Raw genomic sequence first — 21,255 nt, 5'->3', positions numbered from 1 at the left:
TTAAAAAAAAAAAAAAGAGTCTATTCTGAGCAATCCTTAAAATCATCCTCAGACTTATCCTCAAACTTCTAAGAAAACCTTATAAAGGCAAAAGGAGTCAGTTTAATAAATGCACCAAAAACACTTTGCATACTGAAGTATTTTCAAAAAATGTCTTCAAGTGCCTATTTTGTATGAGCTAAATATGGGTAAAATGTAGCATCATTCAATGATATTCTTGTCCAACCGAGGAGTGTCAAATACCCAAACTTACTCCCCTTAGCTAAATGATAAATGGGTTATCTAGAATCTAATATGCTTTTTCATAATGCGATACATTCACAACATACTCAAATAGACTGAACAAATGTAAAGACAAATTTTGAAATACTAACTCACTAATGCAAAGTTGTCTGACCAACACAAGGAAAAAAAAACAAATTATTTTTATAATGCTTTTAATAAGCTATCAGTTTCTTGCATGTATACTAGCAACCTTTAAAAGACAAATATTTACCACCAATGTTAAATACTGTACAATGTATAAAAATATAATTTTAAGAATCTGCAGTAATAAAGTACCAATTTCAAATGAATTACATAACAAACTTCTACTCTCTGAGAAATTATTCAGGAAACAGGACATTTACAATTTGCCTAAGGAAACACTAAAAACATTTATTGAAGTCAGAGAACTTAACTATTTTTGTTCAAGTCTACACCTATATGGCTTCAAATAAACCTTAAAAAATATTTTTCCAGGATATTATAAGGCTGCTGAATGGAATGAATTGCTGTTAGAGTATGAAGTGATGAAGAATTAGTGATATGCTGTATTTGTATTCGTAGTTTCTAGCATAATACCTAGTTCAAAGTAAAAATACTTAAAGCAGTTGTTACTTTGAGTTGAATTGGACAAATACATATTTCTACCTTTGGTGAAGCTTTCATTCCATATAAAGTACCACATTTGAAGGACCTGCATTGCAGTCCTAGTTCTTGACCCTTGATCATAAAATGAGTAAGGTATGCTACTACACATATACTTTCTACATCAGCCTCTGACAATCCTCGAAACAGAATCACCACTGTGTTGTCACTCCTAGATGATCTGATTCTTAATTCTTGGGTAACAGCTAATACCAAAATGTAAAATAATTCATTTTTAGTGCAACCTAACTATGTTCATATGAGTAAGAATGGAACAAAGGTCTTGCTTTTCCATGTTTTAAATAACAGATACATAGCATCTTAATTTTTGACAGAAGTAGCAATTTTTAGACACTGAATATAATACACTGTATTACAATGCAATGTGGTTAGGTTTCCATTTTAGGAACAAAAATAAATTTCACATGAAAAAAAGGTTTATTTTTAATTCACATAAAATACATTTAGAATAAATCTAAATTTTTCGCATCAAAGTATTCAGAAACAAACATAGGAGTTTTAAGATGTATTGTCTTCATTCTGTCCAAAAAGCACATAGAAAATGCTCTTATAATTATTGATCATCACCCCGTTGTCTTAAATTTCTAGACTTTCCATTTTCAATTCTTCTCTTTTTGAAGACTGGGGCGACTCCATCTGCCATGACTCCAAGAGAAGTGACTGTTTTTTCTTTAAATACCACTTTGGGTTCCCCACCAATATCAGCTTCTGAAGTTGATACATACTCATTTTCAGTGCTTGGAAGTTCCAAATCTACCTCTTCACTGAAACAGAAAATAAAACCATTAATTGTTCAACAGAGTAAGATATACTTACACACAACCTGAGTCTACCAAACCCTAAGATCATTCAATGATAATAACAGTGAGAAATGTGAAATTGGGGCAAGACACTAATTTAAATTACTGATTTTATAATATGATTTAAGGTACTGAGCGCTTATTTAGTTAGACACCTACTCTTTTCTTCCCATCAGACAAGTGTGCATTAAGGAAATGCTTGTACTGATACACCTGTATCCACAGAGGTGGATAAAAGAGAGGTATTTATGAAAATGTATTTTGCCAAAGACAAACAAGGACACTGGAGCTTACAGAGCATAAGATGAAAACCATGAAATCTCAATGGCCTCGGGTAGTAGGTGCTACATAGCTATTTGCCTAGCATCTATTTTCTAGTTAACTAGCCAATTAACTATCACATGGTTAATATAAACAGTTGATCACTCCAGAGACCAGTGCCTGATTAACACACACCTACCATGGCACATCCTTTACAGTCAACTGCCCTATGATACAGCAAGTAAGTCATGCCACACACATCAATCCCACCCATGAGCTCTCTGAAAAAGGACCAGTAAGATATAAGTATAAAACTTGTTGGGAACAAGGAATACTGCTATTTAAAGTAAGGAATTCATGAGGAGAAAAACTTGGCTTGCAGAGAAAAGTACAGATGGGAGATAAACCCTGTCAGTGCTTCAGGCCTGGTTCCACTAATTCTTGAGGTCCAGAACAATTCCTGCTTTCTCCATAGCTTGGTGGGTAGGACCTTTGTGGAAACCTTTGAACTAATAATCTCTTTTATTTAAGGTAACTCAAATTTTTATCACTCAAAACCAAAAGATTTCCTGGTCAGCATGAAAGAAAGTATGATAAAAGGAGAGAAAGGGAATAAAAGTAAAGGAATACTTTAAATGTCAGAAGTCCCAGATATCAAGGTCAGAAACTCCAATTGAGAAAAGAGGAAAGACTGGACATCTCAATCTCAGAGGAACCCAGGGAATGCTGTCACTCAACTTGATTCTGGGAAAAAAAGAGAACTATCTTTCCTAGAGGTCAGGAAGAGTTTGAAGGGCCATGGTAGACCTACACTAGTAGCTATTACAATAATAGCTACTCTGTGTGTTCACTATGTGCCAGATAATGCAGTAGGCACTTAGACTAGAAATATTCTCTTTTAATTTTGGCTCTTCTATTAACTAAAATTCATTTTCCCCCCTTTGGAAATCACCTCTTTTCTTTTCTCTGTTCATGAGTTCTGAGTTCAGTTCAGTTCATGTCCACTTAAAATGCAGTGGGTAGCTCAAAGTATTGTAAAAGTACACACTTATTTTCCTCTTACAGACTATATAGAAAGAACTAGGCAACAGCATTGAGAGTTCTTTTTATGTTCCTTCCTACATATGCATGAATAAAAATGTTCAGACTAGCAGGTCTCTAGGCATTGTAACAATTTTTGAAAATGCAAGAATAATTTGGAAATTTGCTAGGATTGTAAAAACCAAATAAAGGGGAATACATGTAATACGTACAAAGATAAAATTTCAAGTTAGTAGTGGTTAATTCAAAACTAAAGACAAAAAATTCTGCATAATATAAAACCTGAGGAAAAAATTATCTCAGTAGATATCATATAGCATTTCTTTAAAATTTGAAGAATTTTTTGAAAATGAACTGTAACAGGCCTTATATCTGATTTGTTTTAAAAATAGATGACTTCCAAAATTTTTCCTTATTGTATTAAAAAGATTAATGCCATTTTAATGTTTTTCCTACTTTTCCCTTAAATTGACAAGAATGATGCTTTCTAAGGAGGCTAATTATTCTTATATCTTTAGTCATTAAAAAAAAAAAATTTCGGGCCTCCCCGGTGGCGCAGCGGTTGAGCGCTGGGAAGCGAAGCTGCCCGCAGCCTCTGCAGCGCAGGTTCGATCCCTGGCCACCGGGGAGGGTCCCACATGGCAGGCAGACCTCTCTTGCCACCTGCTGTTCTCTCAGCAGGGTACTTCTGCCTGTTCTGCTCCCCGCTCTGGCTCTGGTGAATTCTCTCACCCTCCTGCGCTTCTGACTGTACCCAGTGCTTGTATAAATAAATAAATAAATAAATCTTAAAAAAAAAAATTCTATATTAAAAGTATTGGTTATTTTTAAGAAGACCCTAAAGAAATTAGACTAATCTACTTAGCAAGTCAGATATCATCAATCTCACATTAAACCAGATTATGTTAAAATTCAGTAAGAATGGCTTTATGGTATAATATAAGGAAAACAAAAGACTCAAAGGAAGTTTTAAGAAATCTCAAGTTTGAAGCATAGGAGATACAGTAAGACCATCTTCCTATTGTTATTCACTTAAAAAAATCACAGGCTAAAATAAAGCAAATCTATTATTTCTTTAACTTCAATTATTATAATCAATATGCTTATCATGGTGCCTGGCACTAAGTAGCATTAAATACCTATTTCCTAATATTTTATTAAGTAACAAAACCCACAGAGTTCACAATAATAGTAACATTTTAATAACATGTCAATAGATACAGTATTGTATCGCTTGGGAATCAATTCTAATGAGAACAGTGTATCAAGCTGTCCAAAACTTGTATTATACTATCTTGAGAAGAAATATGACCTTTTCATTAAAGAAGTTTTAAAAAAATACTTTTACTATAAAAGTATCCACAGAACAGTCATCTTACATTACCCTTCCAAAGAATTGATGTTTTGGAGAATAATTGCTTGATCATGTACATACTTCTTTTCACCTTAAGATTTTTTTTAATGCATTTAAGAAACGCTAATCTGTCAAGCTTTTATTGTGTAAATGCCTCTAATACAAACACAAATTTGCACACATAAACTAATAATAAAAACCCATTAATACCACTACCAAGATTTTAACTGATAAAACATTTTTAACTCATAAAAATACTCTGTTTTTTGAATACTGGCTTAAAAAATCTGATGAAATGTCACAAGCCACTCATTTCAGGACAGTATTGAGAGTTTTTTTCCCCATGCCTTTAGAGAAATTCTATGAAACTTTTATTGAAGATTCAGATGCTTGTTTCTCTCATAAAATAAAGACAGTGACTTAAGAGAATAATCATGTGTACATACATGGTGTAGTTAACAAGAATGTCATGTTTCAGCAGAAATTAAAACAATCATTATTGTGCTTTAAAAGTAATTAATTTATATTTAAAAATACGGGCCTCCCTGGTGGCACAAGTTAAGCACCATACTATGAAGCAGTTCACAGCCTAGTTCCATCCAAAGCAGACCTCTCCTGTCTCGCCTGCTGCTCCCCTCAGCAGTGTATTTCAGTTAATCTGCCTGTTCTGTTCCCCACTCTGTCTCTGGTGAATCCTCTCACCCCCCACACCTCTGGCCTATACCCCAGCTCTTGTATGCATAAATAAATAAATCTTTAAAAAAATAAAAATACTTAATTAGAAAAATAGAATATAGAAACAAAATAAATGAACTTTTAATAAGCACCTTTCCCCTGAAATTAGTACAATTTATGGAAGTAACTATGTAACAATTTATGGAATTAACAATTTAGGAATGTAAAAATACCTGTAATAATAGTGGGGTTAAGTTTTTCAATACTTACTGAGATTCAACTTCTTGTTTAATTTCTTGCCATTCTCCATATGGATTTGATTTTTTATGAACTTTGGGTTTTTCTTCTTTTGGACCTGATGAATTCTGTTCTTGGATTTTTTTTTCTTTCTGTGTTTCTTTATTCTTTAGTAATAAAGGTTCAGTTCTTTTATCATTATTCTTATTTTTTTCCTGAAATATCAAAAGAAATCAAATACTATAAGCAAAACTACGAGAATAAACCCCAAAATTTTTTAATGTAGTTTTGCTATTGATTTATAAATAATACAATACCTCACTTAGTTTAAAATTGCACTTAACAGAATCAGTGCACACAAAAGAACTCTTAACACTTGATTAAGATTTTAATGTTTAAAGTGTAACATACCTTACACCATAGCCAAGAGTACTTTATTTTAAAACACATAAATATATAAACACATTAACTTAAAACTAAATATATAAAACATAACACATTCCTATTAATGTTCCATAATTTAAATGTTCCACAATTAAAGACACAGTAGGCTTTTTAAATCCTCTTTTCTGCTCTTCCCTTGCTTACATATCCCATGTAACCTCCCTTTACAATTTGCCCTGTTTGAATTTAATGCCGTATCATTAGATCCTTCTTCATTCATTATCTGTTTAAAGTCCTCCCTCAACAAATTTAATGAAATCAGTCTTCATATTTAGAACATGGCCAGAATCTCTTGACCTACTGGTAACTATGTGAAATTAGAAAGACATGTCCATAAAGTAGAAGCATTTCCTATGGGAGCTCCTGGCTAGGGCTGTTACTTTCATGGCACCCCTTTCTTCATTTGGGATAATTAAGCTCTATGACCCAGCTTAAGCCAAGTAGATCAACGCACCGGATCTGTTTCTTCTCAAACTATACAACCATGGGTTGCAGTCCTCGGATACTATTTCATTTGCAATTGTTTGAATGGATGTTAACTCATCCCCTCATGCTGTTGGGATCACAGGACTAAGAAGTTGCATTCACTTTCTCTTGGCAATCCTCACTGCCTCAGGTAATGACTTTTCTAAAAACATTTTTAATGAGATCACAACACATTATCATCACACTTTGATCCTCATGCAGTGGCTCCTCATACTATCTTTTACATAGTTAACTTCTATTTTCCTCTGGCCACTACTCCACGTTCACTGATGACTCCTGTACCATGTTCTCTCTATTAATAAACTCTTGTTATCCTAGAGATAAAAAATTTCTGAGTCTCAAAATCAGTAACTTTGTTCCTTACTACATTTCAGTTACCAAATGTTATATAGTTCTGCTTATATATAGCACCTAGTGCATAGGCAGTACTCAAACACTAAATCTCACATCTATGTTCCTTTTAATGCTCCACCTGTAAAATTTAAGTTCCTCTGACCAATGCAAGTTATCCTCTGGACTTTCTGGCTGCTATACTTCTACTATACTTCCTGTCCAACATCAGTACCTTAACTTATTGTGTTCTGAGTTTGATGGGCTCTTCTAGACTTTATAGCCTTAGAGTCCTAAGCCCACAGGCAATCACTTTACAAGCGTTTTTTGCTAGTACTCTTAAATATATTTGTCACTCTGTCTGTCTACTGCAAAGGACCTAAAAACCTCCTCCATAAAGATCTATCTAATCACTGGTCTGTTAGTCAAGTGTTCAATGAAAAAAAAAAAAAAAAAAATCACACAACCATACAAACTGATGAGACTTCAATTTCAACCAGACACTTTAATGTGTCTAACTTTAAGTAATTCCTAAGTAATAAGTGTCCAGTTCTTTTCCTAGTTAACTTATTCAAAACAAATATTCATACCATAAAGTATGAATTATTTTAGTAAATTAAAACTTATTGGTATCTTTGTAAGAGTACATCAAAAAATGGCCATTAAACCTTTTTACAGTATGATTCCCTATTTTACTTAAAAGAATGTACATGTGTTTCAACAGAAAAAAATGACAGACCAATGAGCACCAAGGATTTATAGTGGTTTTGGGGGAAGTAGCAGGATTATAAGTAGCTTGCCTTTGTTTTTCTCCTGTATTTTGAAATTTTTTGTTTGCTTGAAATTAATGTCTGTCCCAGGCTGGATGCTGGGTTACTATAAACTTTGTGAGGTGGTTACTATATAATAAGGACTTTGTTGCTGCTTCTCTATAAACTGTATACATCCATTTATCCTAAGTTCCACCAAGTTTATGTGATAGGTGGAGAAATTCCAGGCAATAATATCCCAGGTATGACATGAAAGTACCCTCTCTTAAGCATCCTTGACTTTTCTTCACCTCACAAGCCAGTAATCTCAACCATGAGTCCGTACTACGTGTTCTCTGCTTTTGAGTGTGCTCTGAAAGGTCACAAAAGCAGAAAGATTAGCAACAGTACAAAATTGTCTGTTTTTTCTTTCCTGCTATGGCTGGACACTCAATACCACCTGTCAGTCCTCTTCCTTGTTTCATTTTCTCTCCCACCCCAGCTCAGTAATAATTATTTCAATTCATTAATGTTGTTGAGGACCCCAGAGCTCCCCAATCTCAGCAATCTTGATTTCTTTAGGAATGAATAAATTAAGGCTACAATTTCTTCCCTGATACCAACTCATTCATGCTCATCTCTTTTTATGGAAAATGGAAATCTTACTTACAGAAAATGAGTTTCTTGTTCAAAACCAACCTATCCATCTGCCTTTATCAATATCCCTTTCTACCTCCTTTGGAGTTCCCCTCAATAAAAATAACCACCACCACCATCACCAATCTAATGATTAATGAGTCAGTATGTAGCCATCATGTTATCAACTAATTTCTGCTTTTCATTTCATATCCAAATCACATATACCCCATGAGCCACTTTTCATCCCCCTGTAATCAGAACTCCAGTGAAACCATGAGAAGGGAATCAAGGACGACTTCACTGCAAAATTCAACGTACATTTTCTTTTTCTGTACCTAATTAATCTTTGATGATCGTGCTTCCTTTATCTTTTGGGATATTAAATTTTTTTTTTTTTTGCATCCCTTTCTAACCTTCCTTCCTCATTCTATCTATTTTTCCTTATGGGTTATTTTTTTCTCTGCCTGCTATTAAAATGTTCCCCAATGTCATTTTCCTAGGTTACTCACCCATTCTGAGATTTAAATTACTACCAGTATGCTGATGATACTCAAGTTAGCATTTTTAGGGTAGACATTCAGACTCACTTGTTCAGAAAGCTCTCTCAATGTCACAGGGTGAGTCCTCTCACCCCCCACACCTCTGGTCTGTACCCCAGCCTTAAATTTAGGAAGTCTAAAGATAAACTTCTTACTGTATTTCTACCAAAATATTATCAAGAAATGATACAACTATATATCCAACTGCCAAAATACATGTCTTAACTTTCATTCATCTTATACCAGAAAATTGAAAAAATCCGCAGAATTTTCATCAATTGATAAATTTTTGTAAAAACTGATTCAAGAACCTACCTTAAACTTTATTTTTAGCTTTTGTTTTTTCGTAGAGACTTCTTTTTCTGGTTCTCGTTCCCTATCTGAATCACTATGCGACTCTGATTTGGTCTCTTTTAGGGTGCCAAGGAACTTTTCGTTGACCTTATTAGAAAGATCGCCAGAGTGTGGAATAAAATCATCAGGTTTTTCCCATCTGGATTCTATTCAACACATTTTAATAGTCATGTTATTCAGTTAGCAATTCTATTTAGAGGAAATTCCCAATATAATGCTTCCTGCTAATTACATCTGTTTCACGTCATCACTTGATCACAAAGGTAATAAATAAGAATTTCCAAAACCCTTTCTTTTGTACCTTTCAGAAATGAACTTCAAACAATTTGGATTTATACTACATATAAAAACTATAATCCCCAATGGAAAGAGACCTAAGAACTAGACATTTCGAAGGATTCTCACCATTTACCTAATACAATTTCAGGCAACATGTGATAATGAACACACGTTAGATTTCCTGGGATGTTCACAAACTGAAATGGTACTCTGAAGATCTGAATGAATTTAATTTGTCATTTTTTACATAGAAGGAAAAAAATCTTGATTGAACTCTACTGCCATCCTGTGGTTTAGTGGGTGCTTTTAATAACATGATAGCACTTCTAATTATCTTACAGTTAATCTCTATTTTTAGTTTAATAAAAGGCAGAGGGATTCTAAAATTTATTGTCCAACTGGAACAGTTTTAAGAATGAAAGGTAACCTATCAAAAATTACACTGGTTCAGATATACTATACTTGATCTTAGCCAAAAGGCCGAGAAGCGATACACTGGTTCAGATATAAACTGAAACTGTTGAGAGCAATTCAATATGTATACTTCCTTATAAATACAGGATTCTTTACTGGACTAATGTAAAGCTTTTCCTGATCTATATTTCACAAGTAACAAAAGAACTTTCTGGAAATCATTTACTAAGCACCCACAATGTACCAGGCACTATTTTGGGAACATTGTAGATCTGACTGTCCTGACTCCAGAGTATATCTGATCAACTACAGGCACAGTGTCTTGTCCATGATATAGCTGGGCAAGGGAAGAAACTGCACTGAGCTCAGATCAAACTCTGGAATGAGGCTGTATCACTACATTTTATCTCTATCAAGGTTCAGTACCTCAATTTTACTGAGATAGAACCCACTGCAATCATTGGGCAGGTGAGATATTTACTTGGCGAATAAAAGGGCCCCTTCCTCCTAAAAGATGTAATGCTATGTAGAGCATATATGGATAACAGGAGTCAAAAAACAAAACAAAACAAAAAAAAGCCCTCCAAAGTTACATCAATACTAAAGCTATTTTGGTAAGTTTAACAGTAGTAAAAATCAAGTAAAATTATGAGGTAATAATTATGCATGTTTTAGAAATATTTAAACAATGACACAGCATCAAACAAGCAAAACTGAAAATTTGACAATCTCAGTCACTGCTAAAATAGCTTGGTTTTTTTAAAAAAGGAAAAGGCAAGTTGAATTAAATATCTATAAGGTGTCTTCCAAGGTAATTATGTTTCCAATAACCATGACTTTAAAAAATGGCCAAAAAAGTAAAAACAATTTTTTAAAAAATTGCGAATGGAGTGGTTAATTGAGAGTAACAAAGTATGTATTATACATGGAAATCTTTTTTGCATTGCACTACTATTTTTAAATTATGAAAAATATAACTTTACCAAAGAAATATGTTTATCACAATATAAAATCTCCAAGTTCATATGTCTTCTCAGCAGGCCAAAGGTACAATTTTAGATAAAGTAATCGAAGGTAATACTTGCCCCCTGTTTCTGTATTATAGTAATAGGTATAACCATCTTCGCTTAAACCTTCTATCCAAACGGACTTCGCTGTTGTCTAATGGGAGGAAAAAAGCAGCATAAACTGAGGCTTATAGTATGGTTGTACATTAGATCAACTAAGGCAAAGTCAGTCACCCTTTCTCCTTTCTTCTTGACACCTGGGAATTAAGATGGTATTACCTACTGATCATGGCCAGAAAGCTTGGTTTGAGTTAATCATGGGCCAGCTTTTAGGGATACCAATTTTCATCTTTGAAAGTCAGTAAACTATAGGTGGAGGGGATATATGAATGGCAACTGACAACAAAACAACTAATAATATTTTCCCTGCAAGGAGTTTTTGGGCAGACATCAATTTTCAACTTCACCCAGCCTTCTAACAAAAGAATTACAGGTAAAAAAGAATAAAGCATGTGTGTGTGGGGACTTATTTGGAAGTAAATTTGCTTCATAAGACTCTACAAAAACACTAGAAGCCAACAAAGAAAAAGTAAAAACACTATTAATTTGCTTCAGTTACCTTTTTTAAGTTTCCTTGAAATCCTTCAGGCTTCTCCCATTGAGATGCTTAAAAGAAAACATATTGTATTTATAAAATCTTTTTGCTTAAAAATAAAACTTTCCAAAATTTTTAGTTAGGCAAAAATTATAAGATAGTCCACGTGTACAAAAAACTATAGGTTTATAACAAAGTTTGTTAAAAAAAAAACTGAATAAGAACACAAGCAAATACAATGTAACCAAAAAAAAAAGGAAAGAGAGAATGAAGGATTAGAAGTTACTGAATTTCAAAGGAATTATTAGAAACAGGTAGGGCTTCTCTTAAAAGACTTCATGAAATGTAGGCTGCTAAAGTTTTGAAGGAATGAGTTGGCCTTGTGACATCTTGGGGCAGAGAGAGGGGTGGAATGAGTAACTTAGAAGAGGAATAAGAAAGTATGCAGGAATTAAAAACAAGAATTACTGAGAGCAAGAATATATAAAGTAGGATGGTGAATAAAAGCAAGCAAGCAATGGGCACTAGAAGGGAGAAAAGACATAATTAATAAAGTTTCTTTATAAATTTGAGTTAGATTACCAAACAAATAAGCACTTATGGTTCACTGTGGAACTACTAAAACATGCATCTTACTTCAGGCTCAGTGCAAGGCTAAAAGATTACTATTTCTATGTAGTCTAAAATTGATTGTGATTCTGAAAACCATAATTATAATAATAACTTGTAATACATGATTAACTCATCTCATTTTCTACCCTTGTGACCATTCATAACTTTTTTCCTGGTTTTTCTTCTATCCATTCCTTTTAGATATGTACTACCTACCATCTTTTTTTTCACCCACCCTTTTAAATTTCTGTTTTCTTTTTTCTTCTTGCGTTCTTATATATTCCTAAAAGTTAAAATACTGTCTACATTCCTAGATTCAATTTACCTCCCTAAGTCCAGATGCTAATCTTCAAGCAGCTATTGAAAATTGACTCATGAATATTCTATAGGTACCTCAAACTCAACATATTCAAAATTAAATTTATTAGCATGCCACTTAAATTTACTGTTTTTTCTGTATTTCATATCCCAGTCCTACAATATTTCATATCCTAGTTCTCTATGATATGACTTTAGTCTACTTTTCTGTCTTACTTTTTCTGACGTGACACTGTCTAAAGAACCTCACGTGTTACCTCCACTGGATGATTTTCAAAACTTTCAAATCCTTTTTAGATTCCCATTGTTCTGTCAGGAATGCTTATTATATCCTCTTAACACCGTACCAAAATTTGTCTTTATTGTAATAACTTTGGAGTGTCTCTATCATGATAGGGACAGTTTTAAGTATACAAATGGTGAGCAAGATGACATCATTCCTGATGCCCTCATTTTAATTTATAGATTTAGCTCAAAAGTAATTTCTGTCAGTTACTATTCTGTACTAGTTCCATGCATAGAAGACTTACCTCCTGTGATAAGATCATAATAGTAACGGTAACCCTCAGAGGATATGCCTTCCACCCATCTGCCCTTTGAAGGCTCTTTTTTCTTTTTTTTCTTTTCTTTTGGCTGCTTTGATGCTGAGGGTGGTGGGATAGTGCTGGTTACTGGTGATATGCTTGGCTCTGGAATTTCTAGAGAAAAGATGAGAGGCATGTGAATAGCCAAAGTAACTTTTTTTTTTTTGCTGGCACAGAACATTACTAATGTTATTTTAATCAAGTCTGCAAGATATTTTTGTGAACTTAATTATTATACAGTTCATTTGAAATACTAAACATGCATGAATATCCAGAAGACTTATGAAAAAGAATAAGGATAATATAGCTACCAGCTATTAAAATTCATTCTCAAACTATGGTTAGAGAAAGCCAGCAGTAGCTGATTCAGGAGTAAGTCAATAGGTTACTGAAACAGAATAGCACAGAAACAAATCCAAAGTGCAGAGTCCTGGTACTACTTCCTTTTTTTTTTTTTTTTTAAGATTTATTTATTTATGCATACAAGAGCTGGGGAACAGGCCAGAGGCGCAGGGGGTGAGAGGATTCACCAGAGACAGAGTGTGGAACAGAACAGGCATATTGACCAAAGTACACTGCTGAGGGCAGCAATGGGAGAGTCAGGAGAGGTCTGCCGCGCCATATGGGAATCTCCCTGGCCGGCCGGGAATCGAACAAGCACTGCAGAGGCTGTGGACAGCTTCACAGTGACGTACTCAACCCGCTGCGCCACCGGGGAGGCCCTGCACTGTACATTTTAAGGAATATATGTTATTTTGGAAAACAAAGCTGTGAAAAATATTTAATAAGAAAAACACATTTTATTTATTTTAAAAGATTTATTTATTTATTTATTTATTTATTTATGCATACAAGAACTGGGGATTATGAGGGTAAAAAGGTTTACCAGAGACAAAGTGGGGAGCAAGGCAGGGGACTGACTGAAATACATTGCTGAGGGGAGCAGCAGGCAAGACAGAAGAGGTCTGCTGCGCCATGTGGGTGAGCTCCCTGATCTTGGTTCAAACTCATGCTGCAGTGGCTGCTGATACCTTCAGAGTGCTGAGACTTAACTCCTTGCACCACCAGGGAGGGCTCCCCAAAATACTATTAATATAGAATATTAAAATTTGCTCACAGGGCCTCCCTGGTGGCCCAGCGGTTGAGTGCTGGGTTGCAAAGCAGCCTGCAGCCTCTGCAGCGCCGGTTCAATCCCCGGCTGCACCCCAGCCACTGGAGGAGGGTCCTGCATGGCTCGAAGACCTCTCCTGCCGCCCGCTGCTCCCCTCAGCAGTGTACTTCGGTCCTTCTGCCTGCTCTGCTCCCTGCTCTGGCTCTGGTGAATTCTCTCACCCTCCCTCGCTTTTGACTGTACCCAGTGCTTGCATAAATAAATAAATAAACAAACAAAATCTCCCAGTCCATGTAATTGATAACACGAATTTTCAACAACTCCTTTTAAATCTGCAGGAATGCTGTATTCTTTTTCCCCTTAAAATAAACACAGCTTCATCATTATAGAAACACTGTATCTTCCTGCTTCTCTTAAGTAACATGTTCAAAATAATATTTTTAAAGTCTGACTACAACTATTTTAATTTGATGAGGACAATGTCAATCACTGTTACTCTGCTTAAAAATTTAACTGAAAGCAGTTTTTATTAAAAATTATCATTCCATGGGCTTCCCCGGTGGCGCAGCGGTTGAGCGCTGGGTTGCGAAGCTGCCCGTGGCCTCTGCGGTGCTGGTTCGATCCCTGGCTGCTCCGCGGCCACCGGAGGAGGGTCCCACATGGCGCGCAGACCTCTCCTGCCGCCCGCTGCCCCCCTCAGCAGTGTACTTCGGTCCTTCTGCCTGCTCTGCTCCCCGCTCTGGCTCTGGTGAATTCTGTCACCCTCCCGCGCTTCTGACTGTACCCAGTGCATGTGTGAACAAAACAAAACAAACAAATAAATAAAAAACATGCCTCTATAAAAAAAAAAAAAATTATAAAAAAAAATTATCATTCCATGTTGACTATTCAATCCTAACATTATGAAAGATCAACCACTGAAATCTGCTACAAGCCTGGTTTAAGGACAATATGTCATAGAAGAAATGCTCACAGAAAGCTTCCAACTTAAAGTTCAAATGCAATGACAAGAGGAATAATTCTACTTAAATATCTTTTATCTGGAACTAGGTTATCCTTAAGCCCTTAAAATTATCTACCTTCTAGGAGTAAAGTTGTATCAATAATTACTATGTCCTTATTGTGTCCACAAAAAGTAAATTCACTGCAATTCAACCAGACAAATAAATATGGCTCATGGTTTTAATAAAGGATAAAATAAATTATAATGCAAGACTATTTCTTAATGAACAGTCCCTTTTAGTTGAATAATGAGAGTATCTAAGATATCCAAGTGTTTTTGAATCACTGACCTAAGACAGAACTAGGACCAGGTAACCATCAAAATAGTGTGGCTGATAAAAGATGAGGCTCTAAAAGCAAAACAAAAGTGCATGAGCAAAGTCCCACAGAACAAATAGAGCTACAACGCATATGAAAAGCACTAAAAATATATACCCTGAGTGTATAATCTCTTTATGGAAACAATAAAAGCTCACTTAGCATGACCTCTGATGTTACTTTGAAAACATGCTGTCTTTTTTTTTTTTTTTTTACCTGACTCTAAGCCAAGCCTTTTCAAATCCTCTTGGTATGCTTTGAGGGCAGCTGCCTCCATTGCTGCAAACTCCTTTGATGCTTTTTCTTCTTCCTTTGCCTTATCCAAGCTTTTCTGTTTAATCTATATAAGACATATAAGAGAGTGAAAGCTAGATAAAGGACTAACATTTACATAGAAAAACTGGCAAAGACAAAGAAACTTAAATTACCTCACTGATCCTCTTTGCAACATTTTCCTTATGATTCTTTCCTCTTTCATGAAATTCAACACTCTCGAAAAAACAAAACACAAAGCAACGTAATATGTATAGTAAAGTAGCAGGGTAAATATATAACAAAAATATATAACAAAATTGAAATTAGAATGATTGGTGGAAAAGAAAGATAATTCTAAGCAAATTGGCTTTTTTTATCAAATGAAGCTAAGAAACTGAACTGCATTATTTATTTTTATGCCCTCTGACTAGGTTTCCCCTTTGGTGCTTAAAATAGACTATGATGACCATATTAATGGAGAAAAATACAAGGTATTTTGATGACTAATCTAGTGAATATGATTATAATGAGGATTATAATGAAGACATGAAGCCAAAAGAGTAGGAAAAAAATCTTTAAGAAACAACTCTCAACATGAAATGTCAAAATCAGTAAGCCTCTAGAATTTGTACTGCTCTACCTGCCACATTAGTAAGAGATAAAAACAATGATCCTTAGAACCTTAATTCTCCAAACTCCTCCTAAATTATAAACAAATATTCTTATATACTGTGGTTATGATACAAAATGTAAAACTCCTATGGAGGACAATTTGACACTATTAGCAAAATTACAACTACATTTATTTACCCTTTGACTCAGTGATCCCATTTTCTGGGAGTTTATTTTCCGCACAAAACAGTATTATGTACAAGTATTCACTGAAGCCATGTCATAAAAACATTCCAAGTATCCACAAATAAGGAACAGGTTAAAAAAGCCCTGCAGGCTGCTGTAATAGAACACAAAGAATTTTCCTATATGCTGATATGGAGAGCTCCAGGATAGTGTTGACTTTTTTTTAAAACTATGGTGCAGGACAATGTACATTGTCTGTTACCTTTTACATATATTAGAATAAAAATCTATAGAGGCACATAGAAACAGTATAAAGATAGACAAGAAAATGAAAACAGTGGTAACCAAAGAGAATGATCTTAACTAGATGGAAAAGGTGGGTGAGTGAATGTAACTACCTATTTAAAACAGCCAGAAATGCTTCCTAAAATTCGAATGCCTGGTTGTACGTAAACTTTGCAAAATAAATTTTGTCAATCAAATCTTCTATGATGCACTAGCTGAGCTAGTCTAAAGTACTACTGTGAATTCCTCTTTAAAGTGTGTTACTCTATATAAAGTATCATCCTCTTCTCCTACATACTGGATTTCCAAAAGTTGATTATATCACATAAAGAATATGAAATAAATATAAAAATAAATTGTTTCTAATTAATGATTGAAGCAATGTATATTCGTAATTCAAGAAGATGACTATCTTAGAAGGGGTTATTTAGTCTAGGTAACTAATAAATTTCCTTTAATTGCATGGGTACCTTCAAGGAGGAGAGACCAACAGTAATCTGTGTAGGTTTTAAAATTTGTGTCCATTTATTTCTAAGGATGGCCTAAGTGAAAGAAGATAGTCAAGACCTACCTTGACTAAGGAAAAAACAAAACAATATCCAGAAGAAAAATAACCCAAACTCCTTACAGACAAGAATAACTACATGTCTATCAACGAAATACATTACTAAAGCTATTCTTTTGTGTATCCAACATTACCAAGTAAAAAGAATATGAATGCATGATATACTTAAAAGATGCTTATGTACTATGACATACATGAGTTGTGGAAAATCAACAGCACTGTCTTTTGTTTTATGTCTTACGAACTGAATCTAGACCATAAAATACAGTTAAAATGTTCTTAAAAGAAGTGCCATTTTCATAACAGAGGCAATGATGTTATTTCAAACTGAAGTGTTCACAGATATAAAGCTTTGTCTCAAATATATTTCTCTCTAGAGCAGAAACTAAACAAGAAAACCACAATAATGTTCTTTTTATGTGTTACAGGTCCTCTGCTTTTATTTTTTGGGTATACGAGAGTATTACAAACAATATCATAATGTAAGTGGTATACAAATATAACTCATAATACCAACTCAATGTCCACTTCCTGACTGTTACTAAGGGGTCATAGAGAAATAATTTGGCTTAATATATAATCAAATTTAGACTAAGTGAAAAAGACAAAGACTACAGATTTCCTACAAGGAGTGAAGGACAAGAGAAATATCCAGATGTTGTGTGGGGGAAAATGAAGCATAATATTTATGAAAGTGCCTTGTAAACTGAGTTTAGATCAAAAACAAACATTTCACAGAATTCATTATTATTAGCATCTCTAGTAGTGGAATTATCATACAGGCCTATTGTCCGCTATCCAGCACTTGCAGTAATCACAGAATTTCTTTGGCTGTGACTTCCAGTAGTCTGCCCTGAAAAAGGGAAAAACAAGACTAAGCTTTATCATTTGAAAGAATAAAATTCTGCTTGCTTTCCATCTTCTTAGACTGTGAAATATAAGTAAGCCCTGCTGAATCTTGTCTTGTTAAACACACACAACACCCTTGATTTATTATTTGTCTGAATGAAGCAGGCAACAGAACTTGCTGCTTGTAGAGTAGAAAAATTCTGCATCGGATTGAAAACACCCTGAAATAAAAAACCGTTGGCAATGGATCACAGTGGAAGACAATGGGTGCCTGGGTGGGTATGACGATGACTACACCTGGGGAATGGCAGGAATCCTACACTTCCAAAACGCTAACAAGGATGTAAACCAATGGTTTTAAAAAACCAAAAATTAAAAACAGCTTCAACCAATTCTCCTTACTGCCATCAGTGTGAAGAAATTAGTAACACGTTAGAGAAGATTATCCTTTCTATTCCTTTCTGACGTGGTGGGAGGCTGCTGTAATGGAGGCCTGAAGAAATAAAAAAAGTTCGCTTTAAATCAAGTTTTTCCCACCAGAAGAACAAAGCACAAGACTCCTCTGGTGGGAGACTGTGGTTCCTTCGAGACTTTCAGTTAATACAATTTGTTCTGGAGCCTCAGGGCAAAAGAGAGTTGGTGGAAAAGTCAAGAGACTTCTCAGCCCGCAAGACCAAAAAAAAAAAAAAAAAAAAAAAGTCATTACGTTATGCAGGCCTGGCCCCTTCTAGCAGGCGGAGGAGACAGGGGTGGCGGCTGTCCAACCCCAAACTTTCACAATCCTCCAGGGTTCCAGAGCTGAAACCAACAGGGTGCCGGCGACCCCGAACGACGAGGAGGCGGGCGTGCCCCGCGGCTGGGCCGGCCACAGCCCCACCTCCGCAGGCCGCCCGGCTCCCCCGCGAGGGCTCGCGCCCCAGGCCCGGGGCGCTCCGGGGGCAACACTCCCCCCGCCCCGAGAACCGGCCCGGCCGGTCTGAGACCGGTTCCGAGCGAGTTAAGAGCGCCTCCGTCACGCCCCCGGCCGCCAGGCGGGGGTGCCGGCGGGAGAGCCCCCGCGGGCACGGCCGCGCAGAGGAACAAAACCCCGTTGTTCCCAGCCTGAGACCCGACTCACATGACTCCGCGAGTCGCCTCCGGGCCCGGCACAGGCTCGCGATCTCCACGCGGGACGACTGGGCCCCGGCCCGCTCCCAGGCCCACCCAAGCCTCCCCGCCCGACGCCGCCCTGCGCGTCCGGCCCTGCGTCGCGCCGCTCCCCGCTACGGGTGCCCGGACGGCCCAAGCGGCGCTCGCGCGCGCCTCCGCTCCCCCTCCCCCCGGAGGGGCGGTACTCCGGGCGCCGGAGAGGTGGGGTCGGTATAAAGGGGTTGAGGTCACCGAGAAGGGGCGAAAGCGCGACGGGACCCGAGCGGGACGACAGGAGCCGCCAGCCTTAGGTCCCCGCGTCATCCTGCGTTCTCTCGCCCTCTCGCCCTGGGCTCCAGACCCGCCACCATCCTCCGGGGCTCGCTGGCTCGGGGCCAAGGAGCTCTCGCGCCGCCTCCGTCCCGAACGCAAACAGCTGTTCCCAGAGACGTCGCCGCCCTCAACTTTGCCAACTAGTCCGCACGCACTTTGACCGGCGCAACCACCCGGACTTGTAGGCTGGGGGCCGTTGGCGGAGTTTTAAAAAAAAAAAAGAAAGGTGAAATAGCTGCTTTCGGGCCTGGAGTGGCTGGGTTTCGCTTCAGAACTTTGCTGAGGCCGCCGAGCAGCCCCGCCCCGCCTCCGCGACGCCCGCGCGCTCGGGCCGGGCTCGTCCCTCGCCCCGGAGCGCGTGGGCAGCGGCGGCCGCGGCCGGAGCGGCGCACGGGCGGGAGTGGCGGTGACGCGACGGGGAACGGAGGCAGCGGCTGTGCTGGCGCTTGTCAGGTGAGTCTCCGCGCTGCCTCTAGCAGCTCTTCCCATATGGTCTAGCGGTTAGGATTCCTGGTTTTCACCCAGGCGGCCCGGGTTCGACTCCCGGTATGGGAACGACGTAGCTTTTTATTTTTTTTTTTGAAATTAATTTTTATCGTCGATACGAAAACGTGATTTATTTTATTTCCTGTGGTGCTGGCTCTTTCCTACCCCCTTTCGCGTGAATTTATAGAAAAACGAGGTGACTGCAGCTGTTAGTGGCACGGTGACCCGGGCTGCGGGGTGGGGAGCCACGAGTGCTGCATCGGGCGCTCGGGGTGCCCGGCGGCGGCGCCGGGAAGGAGTTTCACTTTTCCCTGGGCTGCTTTCCTGCCCCTCCGGCCCCGGGCCGTCCCTTTCCCAAACGCTTTTGGGGGATGATGATTAACTCCAGCTTCGCTTTATCTCCTCCCGGCGACCCCCTCAGGCCCACACCCTGCTCTGTCGCCCCCTGCTGATTGGCCCCTAGTGACGCGCGGCGAGGCACCCCCCACCCCCACCCCGTCCTTGGCGCCCCGGAGCCTGCATCCCGCGGGCAGAGCTCGTTATCTCCCCGCCGGGTGTTTACGAGACACCCCCAACCCCCACCTCAAAACATCCTCCCGGGGGCTCTGGGCGGGCGGGCGAGCCCGGCGCCCGCGGGCGCTCTGGCCCTTCCTCCAGCTGCCAGGGCTGCTGCGTGTGCCCCCAAGTCCGCCCTGGCGGCCCAGCCCAGCTCCGAGGCCTATCAGCGAGGCCGTCCCAGCTGGACATTTGGGGCGCTGGTCACAGCTCACAAAAAGCACCCCAGACTCCAGAGACACAGACTCAAGTGCTTTTGCTTGGGAAGCCCTCTGGAATAAGGAATGTCCCCCCTCTTCCCATGTTCCCCCCCCACACACACCCCGCGGAAAGAAAAATACCACTATGATGAGACAGACGTCTTTAAAGAAGAAAATCGCCTTTCCAAAGAGTCTAACTTCTTTGGTGCCGCTGATAGAAAATCATGGGGTGGAGGTGGGGCTTGGAAGGGGAAAAATTGGCCGCAGACTGGGGAGGGGATGTTATAACAGAGTTTCACTGTATTTTTAAATATAGAAGCTCTGTGTTTATTACAAAGAAGGGGCAGCTGTGTCAGCAGCATGTGAGCTGTAAATGAAACAAAAGCGTTATCTTAAATGCAAGCTGAAATGGGGAAACGGGGTGAGCTATGATGTTTAGTCTATTGGGCCTCTGGAAAGAAATGAAGAAGGAAAAAAGTGGTTCTTGTGGATGGGTGTCGGGTCATTACTATGAGAAGTTTTGGTTGCTAGTATGTGCATTCCCTGTTCCATAGTTGGAACTGCACAGTGAGTTTTGAAATAATCTGTTACTGTGATCTGCATGGTTAAAGTCTAATTACTTTAAAGTCGTAAGTAAACCTCCACAACTAAAAATGTTTTAAGTCTCTTCACTAATTCAAGCAAACTCTACCAGATGCTTTTTTAAAGTGACTGATGCACAG

General features: G+C 38.2%; 2 protein-coding genes, 1 non-coding gene and 1 pseudogene across 4 annotated transcripts in view; 2 read left to right on the top strand and 2 right to left on the bottom strand.

Moving 5' to 3' along the window:
- Nucleotides 1-365: 365 nt before the first annotated feature.
- On the bottom strand, nucleotides 366-19,034 carry WBP4 (WW domain binding protein 4). The gene is made up of 10 exons (XM_037526929.2): nucleotides 18,949-19,034; nucleotides 17,763-17,835; nucleotides 15,508-15,570; nucleotides 15,296-15,419; nucleotides 12,595-12,762; nucleotides 11,159-11,205; nucleotides 10,618-10,693; nucleotides 8,801-8,985; nucleotides 5,332-5,513; nucleotides 366-1,694 (listed from the first exon to the last, which is right to left on the bottom strand). Coding segments are annotated over exons 1-10 (1,131 nt in total). The 5' UTR covers nucleotides 18,951-19,034; the 3' UTR covers nucleotides 366-1,483.
- LOC119260074 (U2 spliceosomal RNA) lies at nucleotides 9,536-9,610 on the bottom strand (annotated as a pseudogene).
- Nucleotides 19,035-19,673: 639 nt separating the features above from the next.
- The window catches only part of ELF1 (E74 like ETS transcription factor 1), an 81,812-nt gene continuing 80,230 nt past the window's right edge, over nucleotides 19,674-21,255 (top strand). For both annotated transcript variants that reach the window (XM_037526922.2, XM_037526921.2), the window contains exon 1: nucleotides 19,674-19,745. The gene's annotated coding sequence lies outside the window, so the exon portion shown is untranslated. The remainder of the gene's footprint in view (nucleotides 19,746-21,255) is intronic.
- Nucleotides 19,776-19,847, top strand: TRNAE-UUC (transfer RNA glutamic acid (anticodon UUC)). Its single transcript has one exon. It is a non-coding gene; the product is annotated as a tRNA-Glu (tRNA).

This window comes from Talpa occidentalis, unplaced genomic scaffold (assembly GCF_014898055.3).
Source record: "Talpa occidentalis isolate TD23 unplaced genomic scaffold, MPIMG_talOcc4v2.1 talOcc4.5, whole genome shotgun sequence".
In the NCBI taxonomy this organism is placed as follows: Eukaryota; Metazoa; Chordata; class Mammalia; order Eulipotyphla; family Talpidae; genus Talpa; species Talpa occidentalis.
Note: the sequence above shows the minus strand (reverse complement) of the source record. Positions and strands in the feature narration are given on the sequence as shown.